At 38.9% G+C, this 24,766-nt stretch overlaps 1 protein-coding gene across 4 annotated transcripts in view; it reads left to right on the top strand.

Moving 5' to 3' along the window:
* The window catches only part of cep83 (centrosomal protein 83), a 67,885-nt gene that overhangs the window by 35,922 nt on the left and 7,197 nt on the right, over positions 1–24,766 (top strand). For all 4 annotated transcript variants that reach the window (XM_059987754.1, XM_059987755.1, XM_059987758.1 and 1 more), the window contains 9 exons: positions 1,452–1,703; positions 10,617–10,748; positions 11,834–11,948; positions 13,218–13,362; positions 17,117–17,266; positions 18,057–18,132; positions 22,944–23,101; positions 24,124–24,253; positions 24,340–24,440. In XM_059987754.1, the coding sequence (XP_059843737.1) occupies positions 1,452–1,703; positions 10,617–10,748; positions 11,834–11,948; positions 13,218–13,362; positions 17,117–17,266; positions 18,057–18,132; positions 22,944–23,101; positions 24,124–24,253; positions 24,340–24,440 (1,259 nt within the window). The remainder of the gene's footprint in view (positions 1–1,451; positions 1,704–10,616; positions 10,749–11,833; positions 11,949–13,217; positions 13,363–17,116; positions 17,267–18,056; positions 18,133–22,943; positions 23,102–24,123; positions 24,254–24,339; positions 24,441–24,766) is intronic.

The following is a 24,766-nucleotide window of genomic DNA, read 5'->3' as shown; positions in this document are numbered from 1 at the left end:
ATTGGGCTTTGCTGTAATGTCCTATACAGACAAACAATCTGAAAAATTATGCAGTTACATGGGTGTTGTAGCATCCCCTGTCCTAGAGTATCAAACCTCAGCAAAGAAGTGGAGAGAATCTCGGCATATGTAATTTCCATATGTATGTATGGAAGAACTAGCATTTTGGAACTCAGTTGCTTGATGATGATTGGGTCACTTAAGTTTCTTGGCCTAGGTTTTTAACCAGGTTATGAAAAATTGAGCAAAGCTTTTGGACACAGGGCTCTGCATAGGTAGTAGGGAATAGCATTTCTTGTAGATTTGCAGTTCTCTATCTCAAAATTCTTCTGTCTTTCTATAAATTTGCTAGTGTAGGGAATATAGACCAGAAAACAGTTCAGCAAAGGAACAGGCCTTTTGGCTTAGAATTGTGTGCCAAACTAATTACATTAGTAATCAAATCACCAACTAAACTAAACTCTTCTTGCCTATACAATGCCCATAACCTTCCAGTTCCTGCACGTTCATGTACCCATATAAGAGCCTCTTGAACACCTCTTTCATGTCTCCCTCCACCACCATCCCAGACAGCGCGTTTTAGTGTTTAAAAAAAATGATTGCCCCACACATCATATTTGAATTTACCCTCCCATCTTAAATGCATGCCCTCTGTTATTGGACATTTCAGCCCTGGGAAAAAGATGTTGGTTGTCTATCTATGCCTCTCATAATCTTATCAGATCTCCTCTAGCTTCTGCCACCCCAGAGAAGACAGCCAAAGTTTCTCCAACCTTTCCTTATAGCATATGCTCTCTAATCCAGCCAGCATCCTGGTAAACCTTTTCTGCACCCTCTCCAGAGCCTTGACATCCTTCTACGATAGACGACCAGATCTGACAGCGGTACTTCAAGATGTGACCTAACTAGGGTTTTGTAAAATAGGAGGGAAATAGGAGAACTTTCCATGGATATTCATCGTAATATTTATGTAACTTGGGACCGGGTAAAGTGGGGAATATTGAGTTCTACAAATTTAATGGCAAGGTCTTGTTTAAACATTTTCCTTGCGAGTTTTTGAACGTGAGTCACCATTATTGCTCTTTATGTCCCAAAAACAGTGCTGGAAAATGACGTAATTCCCTTCCTTTTGCTGCCTGTTTCTCAAGGACCGAGAAGTCTTGCTCGTGTCCATTAAATTTAAAATAATGCAACTGTGTACCCTCTTTAGCGTACTTAAGTTGTTAGGAGCACTTATCTGACCCTATTCCCCATACACATCACAGTTAAGTTAGAGATGGCTGTTCTCAGAGTAGATATGTGCCACTTTACAGCTTTTCAAAAATGTAATGCTTTCCTAAATGTTTGACTTCCTTTCTTTGTTTATCACATTTATTTCTATAATACTGCATGAACAAGGCTTTAAACATATGTAGTAATACATTGCCTTGGTCTGTTCTTTCTTGTGGTAGATTGCTAGATTGGAAGCTGACAAACAAGCTCTGCACGACCAGATAATGAGTATTGATCCCACTAGAGATAATAAACGTGTTGAAGTACTCTTGAGGGAAAAGGTCCAACTCTGCCAGAAAGTCAAGTGCCTTGAAGCTGAAGTTGCAGAGATTCGTGCTCAGAGAGAAGATTCTGGTGCTCAAGCTGAGAATGTGCAGAGAATTCAAGTGAGACAGTTGGCTGAATTCCAAAGTTCTATGAAATCTTTGGAGGTAAGCTTGTTTCCATTGTTATACAGAAGCACATGTGAACAAATCTGCAGTTCATTCAAATCTGACTTCATACAACAGTAAACACCAAAGGATCACATGGCTAAGGTTCCAGGAAATATACTTTTGCTTTGGTAATAGAAGTCAAAGGCTAATACTGCAGGACTACTGTTTGCAATTCTTTCTTTCTTTTTATTTATTTATTTATTAAATAAAAAAATTACAAGGAATAAATGTAATGATGAAATAGTAAGAAAGAGAAAAAATAATATTAACCCTGCCCCCCCCACCCCCCCAACCCTTGTCTAAAGAAAGAAAAAAAAGAAAGAAAGAAGAGCAAGATTGCCTGGATATCGGAGGATCCCCACATGCTCCATGGAGTTCAAAATAATTTTAATATTTATTTTTACTTTCCCCAATTACTTTATAATTTTATCTTCAAAGGACCTATGTCCTATCTTTTGTAGGTATGGGAGCCAAATTTTCAAAAATATATTCGTTTCTTAGATTGTATGTAATTTTTCCAAGTGGAATACAACTATATATATCATTATTCCAACGATCCGTAGTTAAATATAAATCAGATTTCCAAGTAACTGCGATAACTTTTTTGGCTACTGCCAATGCAATTTTTATAAATTTTTTCTGATACTTATTCAATTTAAGTTTCGTTTGTTCCAATAAAAGTCTTAGATTTATCCAAAATGATTGAATTTTAAAACAAGACCAAGTAGAATGTAAGAAAGTACCAATTTCTTGATTACATCGAAAACATTGGTCAGACATATTTGAATTTAATCTATTTATTTTCTGTGGTGTTATATATAATTGATGTAAAAAATTATATTGTACTAATCTTAAGTCGAACATTTATTGCATTTATCATACTATCAGAGCATAATCTTGACCAACTTTTTCCATCAATTTTAATATTCAAATCAGATTCCCATTTTTGTCTTGATTTATGAATTCCTTATTTAATTATCTGTTTTTGAATCAAATTGTACATACAGGATGTAAATTTTTTAATTTTTCCTTTTTGAATTAATATTTCTATTTCACTAGGTTTTGGTATCAACATTGTTTGACCCAGCTTTTCTCGTAAATAAGCCTTTAATTGAAAATAACAGAAAAGAGTGTTGTTTGATATTTTATATTTATTTTTTAATTGGTCAAACGACATCAATATACCTCCTTCAAAACAATCATCTATATATTTAATCCCCTTTTGGAACCAATTATGTAAAAGTTTATTATCCATTGTAAAAGGAATAAGCCTATTTTGAATTAAAGTTCTTTTTGCTAATAAAGATTTCTTTATCTCATCGTCCATATATACCTTATTCAATAAATCAATCAAGTGTCTTAATATAGGAGATTCTTTTTTTCCCGTATCCATTTGGATTCCCATTTATATATAAAATCTTCTGGTATGTTTTCTCCTATCTTATCTAATTCTATTCTAATCCATGCAGGTTTTTCTTCATCAAAAAAAGACGCAATAAATCTAAGTTGATTTGCTTTATAATAATTCTTAAAATTTGGAAGTTGTAACCCTCCTAAATCAAATTTACATGTCAATTTTTCCAATGATATTCTTGACATCTTTCCTTTCCAAAGAAATTTCCTTACATATTTATTCAATTCTTGAAAAGACTTCTGAGGCAATTGTATTGGTAAAGTTTGGAATAAATATTGCAATCTAGGAAATATATTCATTTTTACAGCATTAACTCTACCTATTAATGTTATTAGTAACATCATCCATTTATCAAGATCCTCTTTTTTTTAATAATGGCAAGTAATTTTGTTTATATAAATTTTTTACATCATTATCAACTCTAATACCTAAATATTTTATCCCATTTATTGACCATCAAAATTGAGTTACTAATTGACATTGATTATAATTTTCTTTGGTAAGGGGTAAAATTTCACTTTTATCCCAATTTACTTTATACCCTGATACTTTCCCATATTCTTCCAATCTAAAAGATAGTCTTTGCAAAGATTGCAATGGGTTTGTTAAATAAATCAAAACATCATAATCATAAATAAATTAATCTTATATTCTTGATTAACTCCAAAGCCCCCAATGTTTGAATCTGTTCTAATTAATTCAGCTAATGGTTCTATTGCCAATACAAATAAAGCAGGTGATAATGGGCAGCCTTGTCTAGTTGACCTCGTTAAGCAAAATGGTGTTGAAATCTGACCATTTGTAACTACTTTAGCTTGAGGATTAGTATTTGAGGTTTTAATCCATTGTATAAAAGATTTTCCTAACTCATATTTTTCCAATACTTTAAATAAAAAATCCCATTCCAATCTATCAAATGCTTTTTCTGCATCCAAAGCAACTGCCACACTCATTTCCCCTCTTTTTTGTGCCAAATGAATTCTACTAAGTAACTGGGTTATATTATCTATTGATTGTTTTTAATAAAACCTGTTTGATCCATATGTATTAATTTTGGTAAATATTTAGATATTGTATTAGATAAAATTTTTGCTATTATTTTATAATCTGTATTCAACAAAGAAATAGGCCTATATGATGTTGGTTTTAAAGGATCTCTATCTTTTTTTGGCAATACAGTTATGATCGCTGTTAAAAAAGATTGCGGGAGTTTATGCATTCTTTCCACTTGATATATTAATTTCATAAAAGGAGGAATTAATAAATCTTTAGATTTTTTATAAAATTCAGGAGGAAAACCATCTTCTGGGGATTTATTACTCTAAAGTGATCCTAAAGCTTCTTCAACCTCTTTTAATGTAAAGGGCATATCTAATCCTTTCTGTTCTTTCAAATTTAATTTTGGAAGGGTTATTTGTGATAAAAATTTATCTATCTCAGCAATCTTATTTTGTGATTCTGATTGATATAGTTCAGTATAAAATTTTTTAAAAGTTTCATTAATTTCTAAAGGTTTATAAGTAACCTTATTTGCACTTGTTCTAATTGCATTTATTGTTTTAGAAGCCTGTTCTGTTTTCAGCTGCCAAGCAAGAATCTTATGTGATCTTTCACCTAATTCATAATATTTCTGTTTAGTTCTCATAATTACTTTTTCTGTACGATATGTCTGGAGTGTATTATATTGTAATTTTTTATTAACAAGTTGTCTTCGTTTTTCTTCTGTCATATATCTTTGAGATTCTTTTTCTAACTTTATATCTTTTTCCAATTGATCTATTTCTGCCATGTATTCCTTCTTAATTTTAGATGTACTTATAATCTGGCCCCTTAAATATGCTTTCATCGCTTCCCATAATACAATTTTATCCTCAACTGAATGTAAATTTGTATCCAAAAAAAATTGAATCTGTTTTTTCATAAAATCACAAAAATCTTGATGTTTTAATAAAATTGAATTAAATCTCCATCTATAGATTGATTCCTTCATATCCATCATTATCATTGTCATTATCAAGGGGGAATGATCTGACAGTATTCTTGCTTTGTATTCCACACTTTTCCACTCTATCCTGAATATTTTTTGATAATTAAAAAAAATCAATCCTTGAGTAAGTTTTATGTCTATTTGAATAAAATGAATAGTCTCTTTCTCTTGGATTAATTTTTCTCCATATATCAATCAGGTTTAAATCTTTCATTAATGATAAAGTTAGTTTGATTACTTTTGATTTTGTAGCAACTTTAGTTGACCTATCCAAAACTGGATCGAAACAAAAATTAAAGTCTCCACTTATTAATATTTTATCATGTGCATCAGCCAAGTTCAAAAAAACTTCTTGTATGAATTTTGCGTCATTTTCATTTGGTGCATAAATGTTCATAAGAGTACATAATTCTGAAAAAAATTGACAATGTATAATCACATATCTCTCCACAGAATCAATTACTACATTTTGTATTTTAATTGGTAAAGTTTTATTAACCAAAATTGCAACTCCTCTCGATTTTGAATTAAATGAAGCTGCAATGACATTTCCAACCCAATCTCTCTTTAATTTCTTATGTTCTGTTTCTGTTAAATGTGTTTTTTGTAGAAAAGCTATATCTCCTTTCATTTTCTTAATATATGTTAAAACTCTTTTTCTTTTCACAGGTCTATTAAGTCCATTAACATTAAAATTTAAAAAATTAAGTAAATTAATCATTCATAATACCTTGGGAACTCTTTAAAATTCTCCATGTTGCTGTGAGTCTCTCCCCAACCATCCAGGCAAAAAAGAAGAAAAATAGAAGAAAGACAACTAATATATAAGAAAAAAACCCAAAATACCCCCCCCCCACTAATGTTGCGAATAAAAAGAAACACAACATTACCCCCCCCCCCCCCCATTTTACGGGTCATGGCAATCGCCTTGATTGTATACGTGAAACTCGCAGCCATCGATCAGGAGCTCCTCCAGCTACCCTGCAAAAAAAAGAAAGAAAATATATTAGTGAAGAAAAAAAAAATAATTAATGTCTCTACTCCCAATTAATACTCCTCAACTATTTTTTTTCTTATTCCTTATAAATGTCCGTCAAGTCCAACCTTATTTCAGTCTTCATCAGTCGTCCACTTCATTTCTATAATTCTTTACTCCTCTTCGTGGACATCAGGTAATTCTTGTACAAATTTCTCCACTTTCCGGTAGTCAACAAAAAATCTTCTTTATTCGTTATCCAGGAAAATTATCAATTTTGCTGGGTAATTCAATAAAAATTTATAGCCCTTTTCCCATAAAGATTTTTTCACTGGATTAAATTCCTTCCGCCTCTTCAGAAGATCGTAACATGTCTGGATAAAAAAAAACTCTTTTCCCTTCTATCATCAATGGCCCATTTCTCTTTTTAGCACCTTGAGTAGCTGCCTTCAAGATCATTTCTTTATCTTGGTACCTTAAGCATTTTATCAAAATTGATCTTGGATTTTGATCTTGTTGAGGTTTTGGTCTTTTGATTTCCTTCTTTCATTTCCAAAATTTTCGGAATCCATTCTTGGAAGAATTTTATTGGATTTTCTCCCTCTGTACCTTCTATAAGACCAACAATTTTAATATTATTTCGTCTACTAGAGTTTTCAAGTACATCTATTTTTTCCAACATCCGTTTTCTTTCTATTGTCCAGGCAAGATTATTGTCTTCTATCTTATCTATTCTTTCAGTGTTTTCTTCCATTTTTACCTCCATCTCTTTAACTTTATTATCCACCTTCTTTTGTTTTTCCACCACATTATTGAGTGTAATCGGCATCCTTTTTATATCTGTTCTTATAGCTTTTAATTCATTCATCATATATATCAGGATATCTCTTATGTCTCCTTTAATCTCCTCCTTTCCCTCTTCTTCATCTGTGTTTCCCAAAGAATCTGATTCCACTTCCGATTCACTTCCAATTGTACTTGGGATTTGTAGTTTTGTTAATATCTGTTCATGCATACTTGTTTCTTCGCGCACGCGTTGTTCTTGCCGTTTCTTCTTAGAGACCGCCGACATTGCTGCAACCTCCTGTCCCGCATCATCAGAAGTGCCATGCACTTCGCCGGGAGGAGATCCAACTTGACTCCGAGGATTTGCCGAGACGGTTAGGCCTTTTTCCCCGCCGATTTGCGCAGTCTTTGAAGTAGTAGCTTTCTTCTGTTTTGGTTTAGGAGCCATATCTGAAAATAATCCTGAGTTACTTATAAATAGTTTCTAGTAGGTATTTGTTAACTCTTCTTCATTTAAGCCCTATTTCATTACTTTTTACGAGGGAGCTGGATTCCCAATGTCTCGATCCTACATCATCACACGTTTACAATTCTTGAGATGATTATAACTCAGAAGGTCCTTAACTCTTCAGATTAAGATATAAATTTCAAAATAAAATTTATTATCAGAATACATGTATGTCACCACATACAACCGTGAGATTCTTTTCTTGTGGACATAGTTAGCAAATCTATAGACCAGTAACTGTAAATTCTAAATATCAGGATCTGTAAACTGTGCAAATGCAGATATAAATAAATAGCGATAAATAATGACCATGAAATAACTATATTAGTTGAGTCCTGAAACGAGTGTAAATGAGACCCTTTTGTTCAAGAGCCTGATGGTTGAGGGGTAATAACTGCTCTTGAACCTGGTGGTGCGAGTCCTGAGGTACCGGTACCTTCTACCTGATGGCAGCAGCGAGAAAAGAGCATGGCCTGGGTGGTGAGGATCTTTGAAGAATGCTGCTTTTCTACAGCAACATTTCAGGTAGATATCCTCAATGGTTGGGAGGGTTTTACCTGTGATGTACTGGGCCAAATCAACTACCTTTTGTAGGATTTTCCACTCAAAGGCATTGGTGTTCCCAATGCAGCCAGTCAGCACACTGTCCACCACACATCTATACAGATTTAGCATGCCAAACCTCCGCAGACTCCTAAAGTTTACAACCAGTTCCTTGGTCATTGACACCGAGTGAGCAGTTGTTGTTATTACATTACTCAGCCAAGTTTTCAATCTCCCTCCTGTATGTTGATTCATCACCCCCTCTGATACAGTTCACAACCGTAGTGTCATCAGCAAACTTGTATATGGTGTTGGAGCTGTACTTAGCCACACAGTCGTAGGTGTAAAGTGAGTAGAGCAGGGGGCTAAGTACACATCCCTGTGGTGCTCCTGAGATTGTTTTTACCAATCTGAACTGACTGGGGTCTACAGATGAAGAAATCCAGGATCCAATTGCACAAGGGTGTACTGAGGCTCAGGTCTTCAAGTTTACTAGCTAGTTTTGAGGGGATGATGGTATTAAATGCCACACTGTAGTCGATAAAGAGCATCCTGATGTGTGCACCTTTGCAGTCCAGATGTTCCAGAGTTGTGCGAAGAGCCAAGAAGACAGCACCTGCTGTAGAACTGTTGTTTCAGTAGGCGAATTGGAGCAGATGCAAGTCACCACTCAGACAGGAGCTGACAACACCAACCTCTCTAAACCCTTCATGATTGAGGATGCAAGTGCTACTGGGCAATAGTCATTTAGACAAGTTACCACACTCTCCTTGGGCACCAGTACAATTGAAGCCTGGTTGAAGCAGGTGAGTACCACACACTGCCAGAGCAAATGGTTGCAGATATCCGTGAATACCCCAGTCAGTTGGTCAGCACAGGTCTTCAGTACTCGGCCAGGTACTCCGCCCAGACTAGATGCTTTTCTTGGATTCACTCTCTTGAAAGCAGCCCGCAAATCATCTTCAGATGGGGGTGTGCGATTGTTCCTTCATGTATTGGTAGTCAAAGTGAGCATAGAAGGCATGGGGCTCATCTGGCAGTGAAACTCTGCTGTCCCCTATGTCACAAGATTTAACTTTGTTGGAGGTTAAGGCATTCAAACCCTGCCACAGTTGTCGAGCATCCCTCATTGATTCCAGTCTAGTCTGGAATCTCCACTTTGACTAAGAGATTACTTTCCAGGGATCACACCTGTACCCATTGCAGCGTTCTTAATCTCCAGACTTGAATACCTCTGATCTGGCTCCCAGCAGACGACGTGAACCTCTTTGCATTCATCCTTTGTTACACATTAGGACCTTAAAATATGTACATATGTTTCCACAGAATCATCAGAAGAAATTCTAAAAATAGTTTGAAATTCAGTAGTGGAAGACACTGCGAATGACTTTGTGAACTACTGTACATACACCTGTTTGTTACTTTGGATACTTCTGACTCCATCATAGGCTTGTCACTTCTGTCTGTTTATTGCACTGCTAAACGTTCAGTACATGAATCATTAGAGGAAAAGAAGGTCGCAGTCCTTGTGCAGTAATAGTTTCTCTATTAGTATTTATAAGTTTCTCCTGAAGCTAGCAACAATGTGGCCACATACATGCATCCATTTATACCTGAGCCATCTACCTGTTTATACGAGGCTTTACTGCCCTTAGCTAATTCAGTGTTTGAATGTGGAGGTTTGTCTTCGAGCTTATGAATGACAAAAGGAACATGCTAAATTGCCTGCCTTGGGTCTGTTCCCATTCTTTGCACAAACTAACCTTTCAGCATGCCACACACACAAAATGCTGGTGGAACACAGCAGGCCAGGCAGCATCTATAGGGACACAAAAATACAACTGCAGATGTTGTGGATCAAAGAATACGTACACAACGCTGGAAGAACTCAGCAGGTCAGGCAGCATCCGTGAGAAAAGAGTAGCCAGAGTTTCGGGCCGAGACCCTTCGTCAGGAATGGGGGGGGGGGGGGGGAAGAGAGGGCAAAAGCCCAGTAATAGAGGAGGGCTCTAGGCCCTGCCCCCTCCCCATCTCTATTACTGGGCTTCGGCCCTCTCTTCCCCCCCATTCCTGACGAAGGGTCTCGGCCTGAAACGTTGACAGTGCTTCTCCCTATAGATGCTGCCTGGCCTCCTGTGTTCCACCAGCATTTTGTGTGTGTTGCTTGAATTTCCAGCATCTGCGGATTTCCTCGTGTTTGCCTTTCAGCGTGCCACTTTCTTGTGGTTTGGAATCACAGTTAATTGTACAACTTAGTCTGCAAAGAATCCTAAAGCAATAGGATAATTAGCTTCAGGGATGAATATGCACTTGGATTTAAATGGGATTTTTGCCTAGTTGGGGACAAGGTAAAATGGATCCAAAAGCCCATGCAGATAAGCCTTCATTGCTCGTAGCTGCTCCTTTAATATCTAGATTCACTATTATGTGAAAAATATTTGACTCTTGCCAAAATTCTCAAATATTATTTTGTCTTCAGTCATAGCTAAGGTTTTGGGACAAAAAGAATTTAAATTATGAAATGTAGTTCTGTTGTTGCTGTTGAAAAACTTATGCTGGCATAAGTAAAGAGTGGAGCATTCACTTAATGTGCAAGAAGGAGCTGATCTACATTAAGTACTGTTCACTGGATGTTGAGCGAAAGCTCTATGTAAGTTGTTACTATGTACAATTTACGGCTCTTTTCTTGTTCACAGGCAGAGAAGCAATCACTTAAACTGCATCTGGAGCGCCTGGAGAAGGAACTGCAGCAGCTCCTTGAACAGAACACCCAGTTGACTAGCAAGTTGCACAAATCTGAGCGAGAGGTTAATGCTTTGTCTATCAAAGTGAGTCAAAGAAAGGATGCCTGCACTAGATTCCCTGGAATATTTAAATATTTGTGCTAAGTTACGAGGGGTGATTGATAAGTTCATGGCCTAAGATAGACGGAGTCAATTTTAGAAAACCTAGCACATTTATTTTTCAACATAGTCCCGTCCTATGAATTAATAACTCATCGGGGTGATTGATAAGTTTGTGGCCTAAGGTAGAAGTTATTAACTTCAAACTTTGTGCATAATCACAAAGAGTTGAACTGCACGTACATGTAAAGAGAGCTGTATACCTCATCTCCTTTTATCTTAAGCCACAGACTTATCAATCACCCCTGCTGTGGACACTTTCTGGAGGTCCAAGATCCGTATGCTCCACGACCGCTGGACTAAGTGTGTAAATGTAGGAGGGGACTATGGTGAAAAATAAATGTGCTAGGTTTTCTAAAATTGACTCCTTCTACCTTCAATCACCCCTCACACTTTTATATTTTAAAGATAATAAAGATCACTCTTATTTTTCTTGTACATTAATGGGATTGGCTAGAAATAAATGCTTCAGATCAAATATTGCCACAGAGTCTATTTGCATCTTCTATGTTGCATCCATTTGTATTCCTTAGGAAGTTCCGCAATTGTTTTGTATGAGTTCAAAGCTTGAAGAATTGATCTGTGTGGCGTATTTAATCCCAGGGGACTAAATTTTGATGTATGTTCTTAAAAAGAGATATAGTAAAGCAAGTTAATAGAAATTGCAATTCCCTTTGTTCTTCAGCTTTCTTTCTCTGATCCAGTATCACTAATTTATAATGCAACAACTGCCTCATGCCTATTTTCTTGTTTTTGCATTGCAAAGGTCAGAGTAGTATTGAAACCAATCCTGCCATGAAAAGATGCAAGCCAGTTAAGTTGTATGTTTGGTATTTGCTAGGCTTAGTTCCACAATGTACTGTAAATGATAACTGACCTATATTTGCTCTACTAAATTGTAGTTTGGTTGTTTTGCTAATACTGAATGATTTGCGTCCTATCTGAGATTACAATAGTTCCAGTTTAAAAAGGAAGGTTGGTAATCCTAAATTATTTTCTTATCGTTACAGCTAGAAGAATGCAAACATTCCCATAAGCTGGAAGTTACAAACATCAAACTAGAAGCAGCAAAAGCCAAAGGAGAAATTGAAAGAGAAAGAGATAACATGCAAAGCCAATTGGATGGTATCCTTGCAAAATTCTGTTTAATATATTGCTATGGACTTCCTTTTAGTCATTTGAGTTATAGAGCACTATAGCACAAAATCTGGCTCATCTAGTCCATGCCAAACTATTATTCTGTCCAATCCCATCTACCTGCAACTAGACCTTAGCTCTCCATACCTCTTGCATCCATGTACTTATCCAAACTACTTAAAAGATGAAATCAAACCCAGTTGTGCTGGCACACTCACAAAATGCTGGAGGACTCAACAGGCCAGGCAGCATCTGTGGAAGAGTAAATGGTCAACGTTTTGGTCTGAGACCCTTTATCAGGACTGGTTGCAGCTCAGTCCGCACTCCCATCACCCGCAAATTAAATAAGTTCCCCTTAAATGTTTCACCTTTCACCTATGTCCTCTAGTGGAAACCTTAGTGGAAAAAACCTTAGTGGGAAAAAACCTGCTTGTATTTACCCTATTTTTAGCTCCTTGTAATTTTGTACAGGTCTATCAGATCTCCCCTCATTGTCCAATGCTCCAGGGAATAAAGTCCTAATCTATTCAGCCTTTCCCTATAATTCAGGTCCTCGAGTCCTGGCAACATCCTTGTATATTTTCTCTGTACTTTTTCAAACTTATTGATATCTTTCTTGTGGGTAGGTGACCAGAACTGCACACAGTACTCCAAATTAGACCTCACCACCATCTTGTACAACTCCAGCATCCCAACTCCTGTACTCAGTACTTAGATTTATGAATGCAAATGTGCAAAAATTCTCTCTTTATGACCCTATCTATCTGTTGTGCCATTTTCAAAGCTATTTGGGGGTATTATAAAGAACCTGAATTCTGACTTGTATCACTTAGTTGTTCATGAAAATGCAAACAAGGTTCAGAGAAATGTGACTCTAGGCTAAAATTGAAAAGCATAGAGTTGCATCTGCATATTCAGCTACTCAGGTAAATTGCTGTCCTCTGTGTAGCTTTTCACTTCTTTTTTAAGCTGCTCTTTGACTGCTGAACTTATGAATGATGTTTACGATAGCGTAGTGATTACAATACTGCCATTACACCACCAGCAATCCAATTTCAGTTCTGTGGCTGTTTGTAAGGAGTTTGTACCTTCTCACCATGACTGTGTAGGTTTCCTCCCACACTCCAAATATATATAAGTTAATAGGTTCATGGGTGTAATTGGTCAACATGGGTTTGTTGGGCCAGAGTGACCTGTTACTGTGCTGTATCAAAAAATAAACTAAAATTAAATTCATTTTTATTTTTTGACCAATAGGTTTGCAGTCAGATAATGAAATTCTGAGGGCCAACATTGAAAGGCACAAAGAGCTTATGGCAGAAAAAGAAAGAGAGCTGATCCGGAAAGTTCAGGCTGCTAAAGAAGATGATTTCCAGAAACTTGCAGCACTACAAGATGAAAAGTTTGTATTCTTCTAGAAACTTTTAGAAGAAAAAAAAAATTCAGTACAGTATTGGTTACCAATTCTTTCTACCCTTATACATTAGATACCACTGAAATCTAGCCTCACTTTTTCATCAACTTTGTCTCCTTTGTCAAATCTGTGTTTATAAGCAATATTGTCTTGTCTTACAGTAGTTAGTCGCATGTAACTTTCCTAGTCACACCACTGTGGGAAGGCTGTTGAGACGTAGCGGGGGTGCAGAAGAGGTTTACCAGGATGCTGCCTGGTTCAGAGGGCACGTGTTATCACAAGAAGCTGAATCAGAATAACCTGTTTTTTTCATTCTGGAGTGCTGGAGGCTGAGGGGAGATCTAATAGAGGTTTACAAGATTATTAGAGACATAGATAGAATGGACAGATATTATCTGTTTCCCAGGATTGAAATGTCTAATATCCTAGAGGGCATGCATTGAAGGTGAGATATGAGGGGTAAGTTTTTTTTTTACTCAGAGTTGTGGATGCCTGGAATGGGCTGCCTGGTATGGTGGTAGAGGAAAATACCTTAGAGGTATACTTAGAGGTATAGTGTGGTATGTTGTCAAAGGCCTTCTGAAAATACAAGTACACTGCATCCACCAGTTTTTCTTTGTCTATCCTGCTTGTTATTTCTTCAAAGAATTCCAACAGATCTGCCAGGCTGTTTGCCCATAAAGAAACCATGCTTACTTTAGCCTATTTTGTCATGTGCCTCCCAAGTATCCCAAAACCACATCCTAACAATGAACTTCAACGTCTTCCCAACCACTGAGGTCAGGCTAACTGGCTTAAAATTCCCTTTCTCCTGCCTCCCTCCCCTCTTGAAGAGTGGAGTAACAAGCAATCTTTCAGTCCTCCAGAACCATACCAGAATCTCTAATGACTCTTGAAAGATCATTGCTAATGCCTTCACAATCTTTTCAGCTACCTTTAACTTTTAGAACCCTGGGATATAGTCCATCAATTCCAGATTACTTATCTACCTTCAGAACTTTGTTTCCTAAGCACCATCTCCCTAGTAACAGCAACTACACTCACTTCTGCCCCTTGACACTCGCAAAGTTCTGGCACACTACTAGTATCTTCTACAGTAAAGACTGATGCAAAATATTTATTCAGTTCATCTGCTATTTTTTTTGTACCCCATTGCTATCTCACCAGCATCATTTTCCTGTAGTCCAATATCTATGATTGCCTCTGTTTTATTCTTTATATATCTGAAAAAGTTTTGGTATCATTTTCAATATTATTGACCTCATATTTCATTTATCCCACCTCCAACATGGTGTTTTTTTTTGTTTCCTTCTGTTGTTTGTTAAAGGTTTCCCAATCCTGTAACTTCCCACTAATTCTTGCTCTATTGTAGACTCTCTCTTTTGCTTTTATGTTGGCCTTGTCTTCCTTTGCCAGTCGTATTTGTGCCATCCTGCCTTTAGAATACTTCCTCTTCTTAGGGATGTATCCATCCTGTGCCTTCTGAATTGCTTCCAGAAACTCCCACCTTTGCTGGTCTGCCATCATCCCTGCTAGTGTCCCCTTCCAATCTACTTTGGCCACTCCTCTCCTGCCTCTGTAATTCCCTTTACTCCATTGTAATTCTGATACACCTGACTTCAGCTTCTCCCTCTCAAATTGCAGGGTAAATTCTGTCATATTATGATCGCTGTTTCCTAAGAGCTCCATTACCTTAAATTCCCTAATCATATCCTGTTCATTTCACAACACCCAGTTCAGAATTGCTGATGCCCCTAGTGGACTCAACCACAAGGTGCTCCAAAAAGCCATCTTGGAGACATCCCACAAATTCTCTCTCTTGGGATTCAGCATCAGCTTAATTTTCCCAATTTATATGTGTATTTAAATTACCCATGACTAATATAACATTGCCTTTTTCACATGCTTTTTCTATCTCCTGCTGTAATTTGTAGACCACATCCTGGCTACTGTTTGGAAACCTATAAATAACACCCATCCGGGTCTTCTTGCCCTTGCATTTCCTTAACTCCATCCACGAGGAATCTACATCTTCCAATTCTATGTCACCTCTTTCTAAAGATGTGATTTGAACGTGTGGCTGAGGAACTGGTGCAGGGAGCTAGGTTTTGGATCTATGGATCATTGAAATCTCTTCTGGGGAAGGTTTGTGACGGGCTACACCTGAACCCAAAGGGGTCCAATATCCTTGTGGGCAGGTTTGCTAGAGCTTTTGGGGAGGGTTTAAACTAATTTGGTAGGGGAATGGGAACTGGAGTGATAGGCCTGAGGATAGGGATGTTGGTTGACAAGCAGAGGTAGTGTATCGTGAACCAGTCAAGGAGGACAGGCAGGTGATGGAGCAAAGCTGCAGTGAGTGGGATGGGTTGCAGTGTAAAAGGGATGCAATATTGAAAAAGGGTCACAAATACAGGACTGAAGGTGTTATATTGGAATGCACACAGTATATGAAAAATAGTAGATGATCTTATAGCTCTGTTAGACATTGTGAGTATGACAGATTCATGGCTGAAAGACGATTGTAGTTGGGAGCTTAATATCCAGGAATACACAACCTGTTAAAAAAGGACAGGCAGGTAGTCAGAGGAGGAGGAGTGGCTCTGCTGGTTTAAAAAAGGAAATCTGCTAAATCATTCTGTTCTTGCTCTTACTGATGTGTGGCACAAGCAACAATCCAAAGATTATTACCCTGGAGGTCCTACTTTTCAGCTTTCTAGCTAGCTCTCTCAATTCTCTCTATCGGACCTCCTGTCTTGGTACCAATATGTACCAAGACGTCTGGCTGTCCATCCTCCCCCTTTAGGATAACACGGACACAATCTGAAATGTCCCTGACCCTGGCACCTGGTGGGCAATATACCATTTGGGTCTCGCTATTGAGTCCAGACTCTCCTATCTACTTCTCTAATGATGGAATCTCTTATCACCACTGCATTCCTCCTCTGTTCTTCTGAGCCACAATGCCAGAGACCCAGTCACTGCAGAAAAAATGTCCTCGTCAATTTCAATCTTGCTCAATATTTTAATTGGTGAGAAGTAATGAAACCAATCATGAATTCACGTTCTGCCATTAGGAAACTCTTCATCCATCTCTCTTCAACCCCCTCATAAAGTAGAGGTGTTGGTGAGCTTTCTTGACTCCAGAATAGAACGAAAAGATAGTGAACTTGATGGTGGCTTGAAGTATAGTACTGAGATATTGCAGCATTTCTAAAAGTAGATTTTTATTTTTGAGATTTTGAGCATAGATCATGGTGCTCCAGCCAACAAAAAAGGATATTATAGTTATTTGTATGTATAACTAAGTTTGCCTTTTCAATAAAAGTAACCATAGTTTTAAAGTCACCCGTTGGAGAAAAAGAGCTTGGAGACACCTTGTGATACTATACAAATGCATCTTATTATTTCTTCAACAGAATTTTAAAAAAATCACATTGAGCTAATTTTTCTAAACAATCTTCACTAGTCATCACCCTAAAGAGAGAGAGAGAAGGGATGAAGTTACTTTAAGGTATCCACCAATGTAATGTGATGTAATGGCATTTGCTGCTTGCATTACTTCTTATGCCCAATACTTTCATTGAGATCAGTGGAATCCAGTGTCAATGGAACAAAGTGATATTGTTTATTTTTTTCTCACCTATGTCAAATTTCATCCATGAGGTCTTTACTTGAACACTGGTCGTCTTGTAAGTTTTTCCTTATTGAGAAGTAATTAATTGAAATATTTCTTTATTCAAAGATTGGAACTGGAAAATAAAGTTGCTGACCTGGAGAGACTAAAGGCTGAACAGGATATAACATGGCAGGCTGAAAAGGAACACCTGGGAGAAAAAATACATGCTGTGCATTTAGAAGAGGAGGCAGCCAAGAGGGAGATCTTGAATCTCAGGTTTGAACTGGAGCACCAAAGTTTGAAATACATCTTTTATTTTCCACAGGTCTCACTGATGTCTGAAAATGCCTCACCCATTTTATAACAGATTACAGTTTTTTAAGTTGTTGGGGGAAATGTCAAAGCTGAATAATATCTTCCCTATATTAAATGTTTATCACTAAACACCTATTTTTGACCCAGCCTAAAAATGCACATTTTCCTAGAATAGCATTCCTTGGAGAACCGGGAATTTGCAAATGGTGTTGTAAGTGACTTGGGGTACAGAACTTCCTTCAAGTACAGTCACAGAAGGAAAAGCAGGCTTAGAACTTGTGGGGGAAGGAATGCAAGGAAATTATTATGAAGGCCTTATTTGTAATTGGTATAGAGAAAGAGTCCTTATGTTCTCATGAGATAGCCGTGTCAAATCATAGGCAAATTTGTATGGAGGGGCTGATTGAGGGTGTTAGTAACCTTTGGAAAGAGTGCAATAAGATGAAATAGAAGCTGAATTCTAAAGATGAGAAAATATATGTTGGAGAAGCTGAGGGATGAAAGCAGTTTGTGAGTGAGAGACTTGGCATGGGATGTAGATTGCCAAATTTGGGGAAAAAATTTAAAACTGAGCTGGGAATGGTGGAACAAAATGAAAAGTTCAGAGGTAGAAGGTTCTAGAGAAGTGAAGAGACAGGCAGGAGTAAACTTCAGCAATGTGATTCACTGTGTTTTTGTTTACTGGACTTGTACAGAAAGGACCAGCAGATTGTAAATTTTGATGCCTGTTTGCTATTACTTCGTGCTTCAGGTCGAAACTTCAACAACACATACATCGGATCAGTGAACTTGAGAAAGAAAAGAATGACAGTGATGAACTAATTCAGGTAACTTATTACCTGTTTTTTGAAAGCATTCTCTTGTAATCGGAGAGCTGTGCATTGCACTACAATGCATCTACTATACTTTTGCAGCAAACTAAATTCCTCTAAATGTCTCCAAATTCTATTTGTCCCCAAAAATTCCCTTGTGATTGTATTTTTAAAGTATCGTGGATATTTCCATTCTCTTTAGAAATTATGGGAAAAAAGCTGATATAAATTATGATATAACCTACTTTTGAGCTACTATAATACAAAATTCTCAGAGCATTTAAACTACTTTGAACAATCGTTTATTTTTCAGTTACAATAATGCTGATTTCAATAGACAATAGGTGCAGAAGTAGACCATTCAGCCCTTCGAGCCTGCACCGCCATTTTGAGATCATGGCTGATCATCTACTATCAATACCCGGTTCCTGCCTTGTCCCCATATCCCTTGATTCCCCTATCCATAAGATACCTATCTAGCTCCTTCTTGAAAGCATCCAGAGAATTGGCCTCCACTACCTTCCAAGGCAGTGGATTCCACACCCCCACAACTCTCTGGGAGAAGAAGTTTTTCCTTAACTGTATCCTAAATGACCCACCCCTTATTCTCAAACCATGCCCTCTGGTACTAGACTCTCCCAGCATCTGGAACATATTTCCTGCCTCTATCTTGTCCAATCCCTTAATAATCTTATATGTTTCAATCAGATCCCCTCTCAATCTCCTTAATTCCAGTGTGTACAAGCCCAGTCTCTCTAACCTCTCTGCGTAAGACAGTCCAGACATCCCAGGAATTCACCTCGTGAACCTACACTGCACTTCCTCTACAGCCAGGATGTCCTTCCTTAACCCTGGAGACCAAAACTGTACACAATACTCCAGGTATGGTCTCACCAGGGCTCTGTACAAACGCAAGAGGATTTCCTTGCTCTTGTACTCAATTCCCTTTGTAATAAAGGCCAACATTCCATTAGCCTTTTTCACTGCCTGCTGCACTTGCTCATTCACCTTCAGTGACTGATGAACAAGGACTCCTAGATCTCTTTGTATTTCTCCCTTACCTAACTCTACACTGTTCAGATAATAATCTGCCTTCCTGTTCTTACTCCCAAAGTGGATAACCTCACACTTATTCACATTAAACGTCATCTGCCAAGTATCTGCCCACTCACCCAGCCTATCCAAGTTACCCTGAATTCTCCTAACATCCTCATCACATGTCACACTGCCACCCAGCTTAGTATCATCAGCAAATTTGCTGATGTTATTCTCAATGCCTTCATCTAAATCGTTGACGTAAATCGTAAACAGCTGTGGTCTCAATACCGAGCCCTGTGGCACCCCACTAGTCACCACCTGCCATTCCGAGAAACACCCATTCACAGATTAGGCAAGCATGATTTACCCTTGGTAAATCCATGCTGGCTCGGCCCAATCCTATCACTGCTATCTAGATATGCCACTATTTCATCCTTAATAATGGACTCTAGCATCTTCCCCACGACCGATGTCAGGCTGACAGGTCAGTAGTTCTGTGTTTTCTCCCTCCCTCCTTTCTTAAAAAGTGGGATAACATTAGCCATTCTCCAATCCTCAGGAACTGATCCTGAATCTAAGGAACATTGGAAAATGATTACCAATGCATCCGCAATTTCCAGGGCCACCTCCTTTAGTACCCTAGGATGCAGACCATCTGGACTTGGGGATTTGTCAGCCTTCAGTCCCATCAGTCTTCTCGTCACCATTTCTTTCCTAATGTCAATCTGTTTCATTTCCTCTGTTACCCTATGTCCTTGGCCCATCCATACATCTGGGAGATTGCTTGTGTCTTCCTTAGTGAAAACAGATCTAAAGTACTCATTAAATTCTTCTGCCATTTCTCTGTTTCCCATAACAATTTCACCCAATTCATTCTTCAAGGGCCCAACATTGTTCTTAACTATCTTCTTTCTCTTCACATACCTAAAAAAGCTTTTGCTATCTTCCTTTATATTCCTGGCTAGCTTGCGTTCTTACCTCATTTTTTCTCCCCGTATTGCCTTTTTAGTTAAGTTCTGTTGTTCCTTAAAAACTTCCCAATCATCTGTCCTCCCACTCACCTTAGCCTTGTCATACTTCCTTTTTTTTAATGCTATGCAATCTCTGACTTCCTTTGTCAACCACTGTGGCCCCTTTCCCCCCTTTGAATCCTTCCTTCTCCGGGGGATGAACTGATTTTGCACCTTGTGCATTATTCCCAAGAATACCTGCCATTGCTGTTCCACTGTCTTTTCTGCTAGGCTATCCGTCCAGTCAACTTTGGCCAGCTCCTCCCTCATGGCTCCATAGTTTCCCCTGTTCATCTGCAACACTGACACCTCCGAGCTGCCCTTATCCTTCTCAAATTGCAGATAAAAGCTTATCATATTATGATCACTACCTCCTAATGGCTCCTTTACTGTGAGATCGCTTATCAAATCCTGTTCATTACATAACACTAAATCCAGAATAGTCTTGTCCCTGGTCGGCTCTCGTACAAGCTGTTCCAAGAATGCATCCCGTAGGCACTCTACAAACTCCCTGTCCTGTGGTCCAGCACCAACCTGATTCTCCCAGTTCACCTGCATGTTGAAATCCCCCATAACTACTGCGACATTACCTTTGCCACATGCCAATGTTAACTCCCTATTCAACTTGCACCCAATATCCATGCTACTGTTTGGTGGCCTGTAGACAACACCCATTTGGGTCCTTTTGCCCTTACTGTTCCTCAGTTCTATCCACACAGACTCTACTTCTCCTGACCCTATGTCCCCCCTTGCAAAGGACTGAATCTCATTCCTCAACAACAGGGCCACCCCACCCCCTCTGCCCACATTTCTGTCCCTCCCTTGTACATTCATTTCCCAGGTCTGATCTCCCTGCAGCCATGTCTCCATTATCCCAACAACATCATAGTTACCCATTCGCACCTGGGCTTCAAGCTCATCCGCCTTATTTCTGACACTTCGTGCATTCAGATATAGAATTTTTAGCCCATTTCTCCTCTCTCTGTTTGAATCACTGCCTATTGTGCTTAACCCAGCTCCCCGAACTCCCATCGGGCTATACGCCCCTAGAATTTTGTTGTCCTTCCTAAATTTACTTATTCTTTCAACACATTTAACTTCATGTTACGTCAGACCATCCCACTGTACATATGTCCTCCTTATCACTTGTTCCGCCTCACCTTTCTCTACTACACACTTAATATTCCGGAACCGTGTAGTCCCCACCTATCCTTTATTCTTCAGCTCGCTATCCTCTCTCACATTCTGGATCCCCGCCCCCTGCAAATTTAGTTTAAACCCCCCCTAAGAAGCACTAGCAAACTTCCCTGCAAGAATGTTAGTACCGCTCCAGTTCAGGTGTAAACCGTCCCTTCGGAACAGATCCCACCTTCCCTGGAACAAAGCCCAATTATCTACAAACCTGAAGCCCTCCCTCCTGCACCATCCTCTCAGCCACGTATTAATCTTTATAATCTTTCTGTTCCTTGCCTCACTCACACGTGACACAGGTAGCAATCCTGAGATTGTTACCCTGGAGGTCCTGCTCTTCAGCTTCGCACCTAACTCCCTGAACTCCCTACGCAGGACCCCCTCACTCATCCTACCCACGTCATTGGTCCCTACATGGACCACAACATCTGGATTCTTGCCCTCCCTCTCGAGAATAACCTGCACCTGATCTGAGATGTCTCGGACCCCGGCACCAGGGAAGCAACATACTATCCGAGACTCCCGATCTTCCCCACAAATCTCCTATCCGCCCCCCTGACTATAGAATCCCCTATCAATACCGCTCTCTTCTCTTCCCTCCTCCCCTTCCTAGTCGAGGGTCCAACCTCAGTGCCAGAGACAGGAACACTACAGCTTGGTCCTGGTAGGTCATCCCCACCAACAGTATCCAAAACGGTATACTTATTGTTGATGGGAACAGCCACAGGGGTGCTCTGCTCTCTCTGTCTGCTCCCCCTGCCTCTCTTGACTGTCACCCATTTGCCTACCTCCTGTCTTTTCGGTGTGACTACCTCCTGATAACTCTTATCTATCTCTGCCTCTGCCTCCCGAATGATCCATAGTTCATCCAGCTCCTGCTCCAATTCCCTAACTCGGTCTGATAGGAGCTGCAGCTGGACGCACCTTTTGCAGGTGTGGTCATCAGGGACAACTGTGTTGACCCTGACCTCCCACATACTGCATCCGGAGCACACCACTGCTCTAACTGTCTCCCCATTACCTGATCCCAGATTAGTCAGAATAAATGAAAAGCACGTACTCAGGCTCACTGATTTCTTCTTGCCGAAGTCCTCTTGCACCAAAGCCCGCTGAGCCAAAGCCCAGCACTCCGCTGCCCGCTCCTGAAAGTGGGCCGCTTTTTAAAGACCGCGCTTGCCGCTGACGTCACCCGCACTTGCGCAGCTTTACCTTCCTCCTCAGGTACTCTCCAGGTAGGTCCGAGGGTCTCGGCCTACCTACAACGGCTGATCTCTGATTCTCCGATCTCCAGTATTCTTTCGATCACGAGCACTCCTTACTCCCGCTCCGCAGCCCACACCGACTAGTTTTCATGGCACTTTTTAACCTAGATTGTAAACTTTATGTTGAGAATTATTTGTATTGCTTATGTTGGTTTAAAAACTCCAATGATTGTAAGATAAAGAAATTGAATTTCAAGCTCTGTGTACGAATTGGCAAGATGCACATAAAACGAAACCTGACTTTCAATGGGAACTAAATTTTGATTTTCCTTTTCCATATTTTGACCTTGCTTTCCTGTCACCACTCCCAAACTCCCAACTGAAGCAAATCAATGAACTACAGATCCAGTTTAACACTGTGTCACAGTCGGAAAACGATTTACTGGAGAACAATAGGAAGCTACGAGAAATGCTTGATCGCTTAAAGGAGGAAGTGCGAGATGGAAGAAGCAAAGCAGAACGAGCACAGCAGGAAGCTGAGAAGTAACTGCATCTTTTTCAGTTAGAATAATTTTAGTAGCAGCATTTTAGCTGTTCCGCTTGATAAGTTCCCCATTTCTTTGTAGTAAATGTGGAAATCAAGAATCTGGGTAATCTTAGTTCGTGCCAGAAATTTTGTTCTGGCTGTGTCTTAAAACAGAAAATAATTACTTTACTGCCACCATTCACTCAGTTATTATCCCACATTACATTAAGTTGGATTAGAACTGTTTAATTATTGTGATTTCTAAATTATTCTGACTTTTAGGATGATATTGGAAGGATTAATATTTGCCAATAGGAGTAGGACTACATCTTAATTATTCTGAATCTTCTAATTCTTTGGAATGTTATTGTAGACAGAATAGACTATAAGAAACAGGCGCAGAATTAGGCTATTTGGCCCAATGAATCTGTTTCACCATTCCATCAAGACAGATTTATTATTCCTCTCAACCTCATCCTCTTGCTTCTCCCTGTAACCTTTGATACACTTACTAATCAAGAAAATAACAATGTCAACTTTAAATATACCCAATTATTTGGCTTCCACATCTGTCTGTGGATATTCACCAATCTCTGGCTAAAGAAATACCTCCTCATCTCTGTTCTAAAGGGACATCCTTGTATTCTCAGGCTTTGCCCTCTGGTTCGAGATTCACCCACTATAGGAAACATCCACTTCACATCCACGAGGCCTTTCAATATTTGGTCGATTTCATTGAGATCCCCCTTATTCTTCTAACTCCTGTGAATATAGGCTCATCAAACACTCCTTGTACATTAACCCTTTGATTTGCAGGATTATTCTTGTTAGCTTTGTTATTTCCTGACCATATTATCTCCTCAATCTAACTCTCATAGTAACTTACACAATGCATAGATAAAGCATTTCAAATATTATTACCAATAGGATAGCAATAAGATCAGTTCTCTAATACAGTTGATGTTCTTCAAAGATTGATTTTGCAAATTTTGCTTGAGAATCCCCAAGACTGCTGGGTCACCTGTCTTCTGTTTTGCAGACTGGTGGATGACAGGCATGCTGAGTGGTTGGAAGAGAGGCATAAGCTGCAGAGTCGGAATGCAGAAATGGAGGAGAAGTACAGCCAGGCCAAAGAGCGACTGCAGCGTGCAGCTGTAGCTCAGAAGAAGGTCTCCTCCTTTAATTTACTGAGATTAGTTCATTGCAATCTGACTTGCCATTAGAAATTCTGTCTTCTCTGCTTCTGTTTTGATAGAGGAAAACATTGAATGAAAGTAAGCAGAAACGGTTACAGGAAAAGGTACAACTGCTGGAAGCAAAAAAAGAAGAGCTGGAAATTGAGAATCGCACATATAAGTGAGTGGGAATCTGTTATTACTGTTATTTAATTCCACATAATTCCTCTGAGAGGAATGCGGCAACTCACTCAGCATACCAAACCTGCTCCAACGTTCTTGTCTGATGTGCACCTTAGCTCCAGAGTTTTCTGATATTCTTACTCATCAAAAATCTTGTTGCCTAACTCCTGATTTTAGTATAAAAAAGTCTATAAAACTCCAGTTTTCCCAATATGTTCAGGGTGGTGGGAGGGGAAGAATTCATTACTTCAGAAACCAATTGTGAGAAGTACAGTACTGTGCAGAAGTTTTAGGCACCCTAGAATTCTTTTTATTGTAAAGCTT

Source organism: Hypanus sabinus, chromosome 13 (genome assembly GCF_030144855.1).
Source record: "Hypanus sabinus isolate sHypSab1 chromosome 13, sHypSab1.hap1, whole genome shotgun sequence".
Lineage (NCBI taxonomy): Eukaryota > Metazoa > Chordata > Chondrichthyes > Myliobatiformes > Dasyatidae > Hypanus > Hypanus sabinus.
The sequence above is the reverse complement of the archived record's forward strand: the minus strand, read 5'-3'. Positions and strand labels throughout refer to the sequence as shown.